This window comes from Lasioglossum baleicum, chromosome 15 (assembly GCF_051020765.1).
Source record: "Lasioglossum baleicum chromosome 15, iyLasBale1, whole genome shotgun sequence".
Classification (NCBI taxonomy): Eukaryota; Metazoa; Arthropoda; class Insecta; order Hymenoptera; family Halictidae; genus Lasioglossum; species Lasioglossum baleicum.
Genome location: NC_134943.1, coordinates 7,376,281 through 7,388,814, shown reverse-complemented (window position 1 = coordinate 7,388,814; position 12,534 = coordinate 7,376,281). Strand labels below are relative to the sequence as shown.

The 12,534-nt window shown below is 45.7% G+C and overlaps 1 protein-coding gene across 1 annotated transcript in view; it reads right to left on the bottom strand.

Annotated features, from left to right (window-relative positions):
• Positions 1-9,885, bottom strand: part of LOC143216655 (uncharacterized) — a 165,688-nt gene extending 155,803 nt beyond the window's left edge. Inside the window, exon 1 of the mRNA XM_076439926.1 lies at positions 9,518-9,885. Coding sequence (XP_076296041.1) covers positions 9,518-9,590 — 73 coding nt within the window. The 5' untranslated portion in view covers positions 9,591-9,885. The remainder of the gene's footprint in view (positions 1-9,517) is intronic.
• Between the last annotated feature and the right edge of the window lie 2,649 nt (positions 9,886-12,534).

Sequence of the window (12,534 nt, the reverse complement as noted above, 5' to 3'; positions counted from 1 at the left end):
ACATTAATCATGTTAATAAGCTGAGAAAAATTCACAGATTTTAGCACTCTTAAATCATTGTAACCTTTTTATTGTTTTAAATTGCATCCACTCATTCATTCAATACGTTATCCTTCCATACACACAAAAAGAGCACGTGACAATCGCACTGATTGATGTTGATATCAAATTTATTTAAAAGGAAATTTATATGTGTAAATTAGAATTGAAGATAGGATCGTAAGCTTCGTGCCTCAAAGTGACGTACAATGAACCTGTCAACTGTAATAGTATTTCTTGATCAGAACGCATTGGAACATTTGCGTTCTAAAATCGGACATTTCATATGCAACAACCTAATAATTCTTAAAAATTTGACGATCCACTTACGAGCGTACTAGATGAACATCGTTTACTGACACATCAGTGAGAAAGTGGAATAACTCCGTGCACAGTCGTACAATGTGTAAGAGGACAACAAAACCTGTGTGCAGACTCGACAGCAATCGAAGCAGCGTCAGAGAGAGAAGAAACGCGAGACGAGCCTCCGACGACAAGAAGAATCGTGACATCTTGCATTATGCTCGCGTGCTGCATCGGAAAGACGCAGTCACCTTCGGCGCGCGTGCATTCCCTATGAATATTCATGAGCGTATCACGAGCGGATAGGAACGCTATTGTTAAGGAGGAAGACGAGTAGAACAGGCAACAGAAAATTTTGTCGCGTCACGGAACCCGGTTGTAACATCGTCGTAACCACGTACAGCGTTCAACGACGCGGTAAAGATTCGATGATCCGTCGCTTAAATCTCCGCAGCGAGCAGCCTGGGAAGCCGCTCGAGATCCCGGGGACGAGCGGGACAATTAACCGAAGCCGATGAAATACATCGTGGAGAGGGCGGAGGGGTGGGGGGGCTTGCCGATCTCTCAAAGGACATCCTTTCGTCGGATCGATTCGACAAGTGCAACACAAGGAATTCCGGACACGTACGTCTCCCGGCAGAGTGGCGGGAGAAGCAGGTGCAGGAGAAGGAGGAGAGTTACAAAACGGTCTCGAGATGAAAGAATCGTTAAGAGGAGAGACATCGGACGGCCGGCAACGAAATAAAATGATCTCGCCGTCGTCGTCGCGGAGGATCGAATGTCCGGGTCGACACGCTTCTGGACATCCTTTTGCCGCGATGAAACTCCGTCGAAAGACCCCCAGGAACAAAGAGCGACAAGATGACGAGCAACGGATGAGGCAGGAGTGGCAGAACAATCGGGAATAGCAGGATTGCGAGAGGGGACGGGCGAAGCCGATGAGGTCTTCGAACTATGCGCCCAACTACATCCCCCACTCCCCCCGGACCTGCCCTACCACCTTCATTTCTGCATCCTCCGCGCAGCGATTTCAAAGGAGAAGAAAGAATTCGAGAAGGAAACAATGTATCGTCGACGAAGACGCATCCTGAATAGCCCGCCTCGAGGATATCCATTGGTTTCGGTTCTCCTTATACGGTCCTGTTTCCTGAAGGATTTAATCCTGAACGGCGAAGGGCCCGTGAAGGATGCAGGGCCTGCAGGTTGATGTGTCAAAATATTTCGGATGATCAACGAACACCCGATTTAACGGATGTTCTTCAGGCTAGATCCTCGATACCGAGAAATGATTACCATAGACGCGCTCCAGTTTCCTCCACATTCGTCGGTGGATCGATGCGATGCTTGTACATCCTATTCATCCAGGAATTCATTACGGTACTTTGAAAAGGGTTAACATATTTCCGAGGGAAATGAGTTTATATACATATATCTACCGGCTCGTGGAAGTAGCAAGGCTGGAGAATTGATCGGACAACTTGCGCGCGGGCGTGAATGATAGAGGCGGGGTAAGATTGCCTTCGGCTCGCCTCGAAGATAAGTGTAGTTCAGTCGGAATGACAGAAATAGCTCTAGATAGCCGGCGAGAGTTCGGTGGAATTTTCGAGAGTTCGAAGAAAAAGTTTAGCGAATCGCCCAAGTAGAATGAGTTGGGAATTGATCGGACAATTTCGCGTAGTGTCACTTACGACGCAAATAGGATGCGACTGCATCTAACTCTTCAAAAAGTCAAGTACAATTGAATTAGAATGACAGAGATAATAGCTGTAATTGGCGGAATGAGTTGCTGCGAGGTTTAAGAAAGTAATTAGTGGAGTCTGCAAGTGGAATGGATCGTTAAATGGTCAGACTAGTTCAGTCTCAAGATTTCAAGAAATAGAAGTAGCTCAAAAAATAGATCAAAATTATTGCAAATTCAGTGAAAAGAATTTAGTGGATTCTGGAAGTAGACTAGGTCGCACGTTGGTCAGACCTCTATTTTTCAGCAATGAATGTAGTGAAGTTACATTTGGCTAGTTAAATAATTTAATAAGAATTACTCGGGAGGATAGTGAATACAGGAAGGAAAGTTTCACCAATTTTGGAAGTAGAGTAGGTCAGCAATTGGTCGGTGGAACAGTATAAATTTGTGAAGAGCAAATATAGAAGAGTAAAATGGCATTTAACTTGTCAAATAATGGTCCAGGATGGCTACGAATTCACCTAAAAATATTTAATAGACCCTCTAAGCGGAAATAGAAGTTCGATTCCAGCTAAAATGTAAATATGTCAATTGTCCGACGACTTAGTCGTTGATCTGTACTACTCGGCTCGTGGAGACGCCGATTCCTCTGAGCACCTTCTTTACGGATGCCGACAATTAGAGTTTTCTTATAATTCACGATAAGTCGAGCGCCCTCCACGGCTTGAGAAACGGGAACGACATAGTGTCCGCGAGTGTTTCCTTAAAATTCACGGCGAACCGAGTGCCCCTGCTTTCTTGAACAAACGACATCCCTACTTCTCGTCAACGAGTAGACCCGTCCCCTCTGTCAATAACAACAGATATTTTTCCACCGGTTACGGTGAGAGACGACGTCCTCGACAAAGCACGATTGTTAATTCCCCGCGTAAACGACAGCGCCGGCGAACAAAGGGATCTTTTCATAGCCTCGTTTCTTATCCGGCTGAATCTTATTCCTCCAAGGTAACTGGCTTGTAGATGGCATAATAAACTGCGCGAGTCCCGCGCGACTATACAGCACGCGATGCTCGACATTACCATTTCAATTCGCCCCGGTTGAATTACAATCTTCCCGACGTGGCAAGAGTTCCACCAAAATTAGGGGTTGAAAAAAAATCCTAACTCATTTATACTGTTCGGAATCAATTGCACTTCCTCTCTCTCTCTCTCGGGCTATAACAATTTGTCCCGTTTAGCCCAGTTTCGAGACTCGATGAAATTGCAGGGTAACGATTCCTCGGATCGTTTTCATTCAAAGTTTTTGGGGGTGGGGGGCTGCTAGAGCTTGCAAGCGGGGTGGGGCCACGGCGTTAACGTGATTAATCCGCGCGACGACCCGGCCACCGGGGTCTCTGTCGGGCTCGCGACCCGTTAAACGGTGTAACCGACGAGCGGATAATTCGATGAAGTAATTCGGAATAATTGGGCGGCGAGGGCGCGCGCCAAGTTTGCCCGCGCGACAAATGCAATAATAAGAAAGCCGGGAACCCCGGACCGGCTGCAATTAGCAGGCTCGAATCAACCGAGCCACCGGAGACGTCGTTAGATTAAGGAATTTCATTTGCCGCCGGCTGCCCGGCTGACTCTGCCCTCAATGGAACAACAAGTCGCCAACGACAACCTCCTTGTTCCCCTCATTCTTTTCCCTACGCCGCGCCGCACAGTGGGACAAACCGATGAATTATGTGTCAAAATCAAAGAACTTTCCATAGAAATGAGATGATTTGTTTTTAAATTATAGCTGAAACATTGCAAAATATGGGGAAAATAGAGAGATTATAGTAGGAACGGTTTTTAACCTTGAACAAATTCGTTAAACTAGCACAATTTCAAGAAAATTGTCGTTTACCCAATACCACGCGCTTTTTTACATGCTATACCGTAGATTTTTTCACTCTGATTTCAAATCTGGTTTCAAGATTTGTCTACGACCTCAGGATTTTGCAAACAATCTAGGTTTGTGAACAAAACTAATGTAATCATTTTTTCGTTGAAATTATTTGATAACTCACTAGTTTGAAGGTATATTGTACTCGATGAAAATAAATATAACGAAGTACAGTGTTCCCGCGATTGATGTGACTTTCGGGTATACGGATGATGTGGCTTTTTTATCCCCACTACTAAGGGGTTCCGCCTTGGGCGGTCGATCACACTACAAAGAAATTAAGGTATTAGGGTGTTTAAATTGGGGTTTTATGATACTTGGTGTATCATTCTCAGGTATGGAATAGCATTAGTACAATACAACAATTTCCCGCATAGCACCGTTGTCTATTAAGGATCGTCATTTACACTTGGAAAAGTTATCCAAGAAATCTATGTTCGGCACACGTAAAAAAACGTAGTACCATTTCGTTTCCTGAGATAGCTACCCCCGAGTTTCTCACAATAATCGCGGGAATACTGTATTTGAACGTTTACTTGATGTATCGCTGCAATTGTCGCTGGCACTCCTTGTAGACTGTGTGCGCGACTGATATTTTCATTTACACAGAAAGTGAGGTGAGCATTTAATCTTTTTAATTTACTTCTCCTCAACGAATTTTTGATCTTCTGGTGATACCTTATTTTTTATTTTTATCACCAGAAGTTAAAAAATTCGTTGATGAGAAGTAAATTAAAAAGATTAAATGCTTACCTCACTTTCCGTGTAAATGAAAATATCAGTCGCGTACACAGCCTACAAGGAGTGCCAGCGACAATCGCAGTGATACATCAAGTGGTCGTTCGTCAAGTGATATACGTCAAGTAAACGTTCAAATACTTCGTCATATTTATTTTTATTGTGATTTATATTGAGAATACAATATACCCTGAATACCTTCAAACTAGTGGGTTATCAAATCATTTCAACGCAAAAATGATTTCGTTAGTTTTGTTCACAAAAATCGATTTCCTGCAAAATCGTGAGATTGTAGACAAATTTTGAAACAAGATTTGAAATCTCTCCGTGAAAAATTTTTCCGCGCGTGGTATTGAATAAACCACAATTTTCTTGAAATTGTGCAAGTTTAACAAATTTTTTCACGGTCGGAAAACGTTCCTACTACAATCTCTCTATGTTTCCCATATTTTTCAATGTTTCAGCTTTAATTTAAAAAAAATCATCGCTCTCTTGAAAGTGATCGAAAGTCTCTTTGATGTTGACACGGAATTCATCGGTTTGTCCTACTGTGCGCCGGCCAACATTCGCAAAACTCGTTCGGACGTTTGTACCATCAAACGTAACTCCATACCGTCACTCCTTCGAATATTGGATTTCTCTTATGTTCTGTTACAATTTTAACCGTTTTCGATCGTTAGTATTTACCTCGAAAATCTGCTGAATTTGTTATACCCCTTAAAAACAAATATTTCGAATTTATTTTGCTTCTCTCGATGGCTACATCTACGCAGAATTAGAATTTTTATAATTTTTTAAAACTGCGTTGTTGGTCTAGATTCTTTGAAAATCGTTTTATTTTTAATTCTGCCTACAATAACAATAACTAAACTGTCGATTATAATGCAAAGTCATTATATATTCAAGTTACTAACATACATAGTACTGACATTAATAACAAACAATGAAATCGTATCTAGTAAAAAGTAACGTTACACGGAAGGAGATTATTCTTTCCGTCTTCAGATAATATGTTATGCATATAGTGAGGCCTAGTGTTTGTTGAGTTGAAAGATACTTTCTTCATCAGCGGAAAGTCGCTGCTCACATCCGGAGTGCTCGAACGACCTCGCGAAATCAATTCAAAGCAAACTTGGTTCGCGGCGGGACATCGCCGAAGAATATTCTCAGCTTGTTAGCGAACCCAGAGGCACTTAGAGTAACCGGAAGGAAGAGAACACCTGTAGTACCAACTTCCTCATAAGACAAACTCCGCGTTTACCGAGTCAATACTCGTGGTCCCTTGCAGTCAAGTTTCGCCTCCCACAATTTGACTCTTCGCCGTTTCCCCTCGGGCCTGTCCACTCTACAGAAATCCCTCATACTTTCCACACACTGTCCCAAACGGAATCCCCGAACATTCGCAAACAAATTTCGTCTACACACATCCTTTACACACGTCGGCGCAGCAAATAAATGGATATCAAATTTGTATTCCTTAAACTGAAACTCAAATTCAAACACAAATCTTACTTCTCAAACGACTCTAAATATTGAAGGCCAAATAGTCTGCACAATCATCCCGTGGAACGCTGATGTACAATTTATCTTTCCACCGTCTCCCACATCTGTTATCCTTCCGAAAAACCCTTCGGCCCTTCCTTCACGGCGTCAAACAGCCCCAAACATTCAAGATCAAATTATCCTTTCTAGCATCTCGGAAAATGATGCGCAACGAATGAGATTCGAGAGCAAACTCCGGAAAAACAATCCAATCCTTTCTGTGAGCTCTGTCTCTCCTTGGGATTGTCTCTTTGCCAGCGGGTTCGGGTTCGTTTCGAAGAGGATCAGGGAACCGCAGGAACGTCAGGGGATCCGCCGAAGAAGAAACCGAATTGAATTAGATCGCGCGACGGTTGCGGGGGTTGAGGACGGAATTTAGAATTCGCTCGGCAAGTTTTGCGTCGTTGGCGAGGCTCGCGATTGGAAATCGGTTGCGGGGAGTATCGCAGGGTATTCTCCGTGAGTATGGCTCTATTTAGCGTGCTTTGTGTCCAGCTGGCGCCAGGAGAACCGCAATTACCAGATTAAAGTCGGAACACTTTATCTCCTGCTCTATTCTGTCCCATTTTTTCCCGGCCCCGTGCTTTTGTTTCGCGTTTCCTTCGACGGGATCGGGCAAATCGCGAATACCGCCTCGTTTCCGCGGAAGAAAGGACCTTTCACCAGCGAACAAATACAAAACGCGATTTTCTTCTCCCTCCTTCAGCTTCTGTTTTCCTTTTCTCCCACGGGTCCGACCTTTTCTCCCCCCCGTGCGTTCCCTAATACGCCGTTGGCGATAAGGAACGTCGGCATGAAAAATACCGGGCCGGCTGCAATTAGCAGATTGAAGTCAACAAAGTTTTCCGAGGAAAGGATCAAGGATGAAAGGGAGCGCACGCGGCCACGCCGTACGACGACGCCTCAGATAAATTATTTTTTGACACGCGCGGGAATGCCCCTTTCAGGAAATTGGGGACGGGAGAACGGCAAGGGAGACAACCCAAGCACAATGGCTAATTTCGAGATTGGTTTCATGTTAATACTGTCGGGAGAACGACGACGAACGTAATGGCACCGGCGCGTTAATAATAAACAGATGGATGCCGCATTAACTTTTTACCGATTCTGCTCGCACCGTGTTGTTTTCTGCCCTCGTTCCTCTGTGATTGTAATCAGCATAATGCCACGTAAAAGGCGAGTGTCTGAATCCCTTTTGTACTCGCACGACGAACAGAATTAATTAATGGAAATTATTCATTATATACAATTGGTAAAAACAGTATGATTATATGTATCGTAAATAAAAAATATCGAAAGTGTAACAGCCCCTCTACTACATCCTCACTTTCATGGAGTTGTCTATTAAAGTCGAAAATTTTTACACACGTTTGCAACGCGCTCACAATTCTTGCGAATCAATTTGCAGAAATAAAATACAAGGAATAAACGCTTTGGAAATGAAATCTAATAGCACCCACTCTCGTTTCTAGAGGCTCTTTCAATTTCGTCATTTGGCGGTACCGAGTTTAATTAATTTCGAACGGGGGGAAAGTTGAGCACCGACGAACAGCTTCCGGCAGTAAAATCCAAGAAAATTGAGAAACCAGTTAATCGATATGGCCCGTAAACGGTTCATTTACTGGCGAACGATCTCTCCCCGGCGGACTGGTCAATATAATTTTACCCGTGCGCGCGTTCGATTCATCAAAGAAATCCGTGCGCAAAGATGCGGAAAGTATACGGCGCGCATCGCGCGCGCGATAAGAAGCGGGAATGATGGGCCAAGTTCGGCGAAAACTATTACCATAAAACCGAACTCCGGGCAAACATGGAATTCCCCGCCAATCTCCTGGGCCGTCATGCTCCCGGAGAATGAGTCATCCGAACGAAAAGTTTCAGAGCGGCGAGTGGAGGAGGAGAAGAAGAACGCGTGCACACGCCGAGGGTTGGATATCTCGGAGAAGTTTTATTTACCTTCGATCACGACTGAGTTTCAATATCGCGACAATGGGACTGGGGGACTGTTTGGTAACAGGCTGGGATACGGTGTCAGCTCTCGAGTCGTCTGAAAGCTTCCCCGAAAGCATAGCGAGCCCGGCACATGCGAATTCCCCGACGCGGATTTCGCCCTGTTTGTCTTCCCGACACCTCTGCGTTCTGTTTGCTCTCGCTGCCGTTGGTTAGTCCATTCGAAATCTTTGGAAAGAAGTTATCATTCTCAAACAAATTTTCACATTAAATGCAATATCTTTCATTTAATTCAATTATGATTTTTAGCTGTCCAATGCTAATAATGATAAATCAGCTGCAGTTAGCTCGATGTAATGTCTTCAAAAAGGCAACGAAAACAATTAAACAGGCTATTCAAAATAGTTAGTAACTGTAATTGCAAGACTGTAGAATCTGTCCCTTAAAAATTATAGGATCTAGCCAGAACGATTTAAGAATTTCCCTTGAGCTGCCAAGCAATCAAAAGAATCAGATACACAGGACCAACCACGATTATTCCAATAAAAATTCTCAGACATAACCCAGGCTTGCTAAACGATTTTCCTCGAGTTACTGATCAATCGGGAGGACTCGAGCCTCGCAGGATCGCGACCGGAAGAGTATCTCAAAACTGTCCAATGTGTGAGGGTTGAGCGGGCACGTTCCTGGCCGACGGGATTTCGGATCGTCGACATTAGGCGAAGTTCAGGAAAGAATCGTTCGATTCGCGGAAGTGGCCGGGTTAAGTGGTCCTCGAAACGCGACTCGAATATTCCCGGTCTACCGGAAGTTTCGGATCGACGTTGGGGAAATGGAGCCGGGTGATCGAAGGGGGACAGGAAGCCCGCGGCAACATGGCACGGGACCAACGCGTCCGGCGGGACGGGGATTCAAGAGGACCATTGGTACCGCCTCGTAATCCGAATGAGATCCCCGCGGGCCGGACAAAAGTCACCGTAACGACGCAATTCCTGCTGGCCGTAGAGCCGCGTTAAACGACCCCCATTCTAGGGGTTTCAGGTAATCCCCGGCCCTTCCTGCATCAGCAGATCCTCCCCAGTAACCTCGAATGCCTAGGGGAGCTAACCCAGACCGGCATCGAACACGCCTAGAACTTGGACAATGAAGGATTCCTTGAGGGATCCCCGTTGTGATCCACATGGAATCGCATCACAGGTCCTACACGCAAAATCAGGACTACCGTAATCCACCTGGAGGGTCCGCAACGAGTGTTCAGAAGCCTCTGGATCGTCTCGATCGCTGGTACCCACCCGAAGATAGAGGATCCTTGATCACCGTTTTCGGAAACTTACCCCCCACTATCAGCAGCAGGTGGAACAGAGCACGTCGCACTTTCCCGCACTTCCGTCGAACGTCTTTATCCATGCTGGAGCCGTTGCCGCACTAGACCCCTCTCTCCACTGACTGTCGTCTCCGATGATCTACGCTCGATGTCAGCCGACACTGGTCGTGCCGGCGAATGTCATCGGGACCCCGTGGTCCCGGTTGCCGTCTCGCGTCGACTGCCGTACGCCGTTCCACGCGTTACTGTCAGAAAAATCCGCCACACGAGGTACCAACCGTTCACCAACACCGCTGACAAACCGGTCGCCACGGTAACGACGATAGCGCACAGGCCACGCGGTCGCGACAGTTCCTGACTTGCAACTGACGAGGGATGCTGCACGAAGAGTTTGCGCCGGCCTCGCGCGCGCGCACAGAATCCTTACTCCCCTGCGCTCCTGGCACCCTCGGTCAGTTAGTCACCCCCTCTCCCTCACCCTCGACGTTCGCCAACCCCTATCTCTGTCATTCTCTCTCTTTCTCATAGTCTTCTTTCCTTCTCCTTTTCACGGACATCGTTCCTCGAGTCTCCTCCCTCGTCCCCCGCGGCCATTCACCCGTTCGTATCGTCTTCCCGTCTCCTTCTCGATATCAACACCCCCGTGACACCCCCTCGTTTCACGCAATCTCTTCCCTCTCTTACCCCTATCTCTCTCTCTCACTCTCTTTCGTCTCTCCCTATTACGCTTTTTCCGCTTCCACGCCGTACTGTCACGCGGGCGGTCGCCGCGTCTCTTTTCGGTTCGTTTTCACCCCCTCTTAGTTAGTTCACCCCCTCTGTGTATATGTGTGTGTGTGTGTCTTTCACCTACCCACACATCCACGTTTCTCTCTGTCGCAGGCATACATCCAACCTCACGCGCATCCTTTCGCCGGCTGTATCTCAAACACTAAAGAGTTTCTTAGGAAATTGAATTGAAACCCAACCCCTAGTGCTCCTCTTCATCCCTTCTCCATCTCTCTTTCTCTTTGAACCCTCTGTGTAGGAGGCTCTTGTTATATCTCTTCTTGTCCCACCGTTTCCAGACGCTTGTCCCCGGTTGTTTTGGGCTACCCCGCCACGACCGGACTCTCCATCCGTCTTCGTCTACTTCCGCCCCGTCGCGTGTTCCAACTCCTAAACCTTCCCCGCCAACCCTCTCGATGGCTTCTCCCTTTAACCGCCCATCGTCACCTCCGTGCCGGTTTCCCCGGGAACTGATTGTCTCGCCGTTAAGCGGCAATTTATATGTTAACAGGGTCGAATCGGTCGAGAGTCATGCATACGTTTAAGAAAAGGGGTGCGAACGGAGCGGGGGGTGGTTAGCAGGACGAGCGAGAGGCAAGGTGAACGACGCACGGTCGCGTGACGATGCACCGACGACACTTCGCTCGTTAGTCGAGCCAACGATCGTCCTGTTACGATATGGATCTACCCCCGTTCGAGGAGACACACTCCCAGAATTTCCAACCACCCCTAAATACCCAAGTACCCCCGTTTGCTTATCGGTTTCGGAGAAACACGTGCCGCGGGGGTGGTGTTACATGTTGTTCGAGTGGGGGAGTATTCGGAGAGTGATTGATAGTGGAAGGAGTGAAAAGGGTTTCGGTTGCATTTGAAGATCTTGGGATCCATTGGTGCATCTTAACCCTAGGTAATTATTACACAGATTTTTATGGATCAAATCGTTCTCAGGTCCACAGAATAGCGACTTTAGAAGATTCCAATTCTTTCGGATTAATTACCTAACACAGTTAGGAACCAGAATCGATTTTCTCGGGGAAGAACGACGCGAGCCACCACTTCCGGTGGTAATGGCCGTCGCGTCGGAACCAATGGGTAGCAAGGTGACAAAGTGACGGCGGGAAAACCGGCGGCGTGACCGGGAATTCAATTTTCTCGGACGACATTGGTAGCCGGGCAACACGCACACGCCACTCGCGAAACTTGGATTGCACGCAGCACGGTCTCTCTCTCTCACTCACTCACTCCCTCTATCTCTTGCGGATCAAAGCCAGATCGACTGCCGAATAGAGAGGCATTAGAGCGTCTGCTTTGTTCGAGACGTACCTTGACACGTGTCCCCCACGTCTACGCGGTCCGTCTGTCACATTTATTCCCTTTGGAGACCGGGGATTATACGTCTGGAGTCGCTCGATGCCAACCAATCAAATAATGCTCATGTTTCATGCAGACGTGACCCGGTCGAACCTCAACTGTCGCGCGTTTCATAGTCATTCTAGTTACTTTTTAATCAACGCCACCCTTTTATTACCCTAAACTATTCTGATAGCAGGAAACATTTTTCCTCGACCTCCCTTGTTCAATTCTCAAAAGAATTCTAACGCAGAAATTATAGAAACGTAGCCGAATTTATTAAAAAATTGAGTGAGCGCTTGTTAAAAAATTAACTGGACGTACCTCGGTTTGTTAAAAAATTAGATCAACACGGCCTGGTCTATTGAAAAATTAAGCAAACGTAGTTTGAAATTAATTAATGCATGGAGTGAATGATAAAAAATGTTTTACGATATGAATGTTAGTGTATACTACATATGTCACAGGAATCAATTTTAGAACTAAATTGACAGGATGATGGAGAGTACGAGAATCAAATAAAAGGCGGACCTGACGCTGCATTCATGATGCATGATGATGATGTTTGTACATTAGGAATTAATTTACTCTATCGCACACTGTGCTATAGTAATTTATATTTAAACTCCCATTCCTTTTAAGGAAGTCGTGTTATTGATCTATTATTATATTAAGTTGTACTATGAATATAAATATTTTGATTCATGTTTGCGTATATAATGGGAATAACATGTAATGTATTTATAATACAATTTGCACCTATATTATGGTTGTACATTACTAACTAATTCATGACACAGTTCCGCTAATGGGTGGTTAAACACTGAATTGTTATCAAAATAATAGATTTTCATGTAACACATGTAATAAATCACGTGGGTTCCATTATGTATGTTCCCAGGGCTTTCA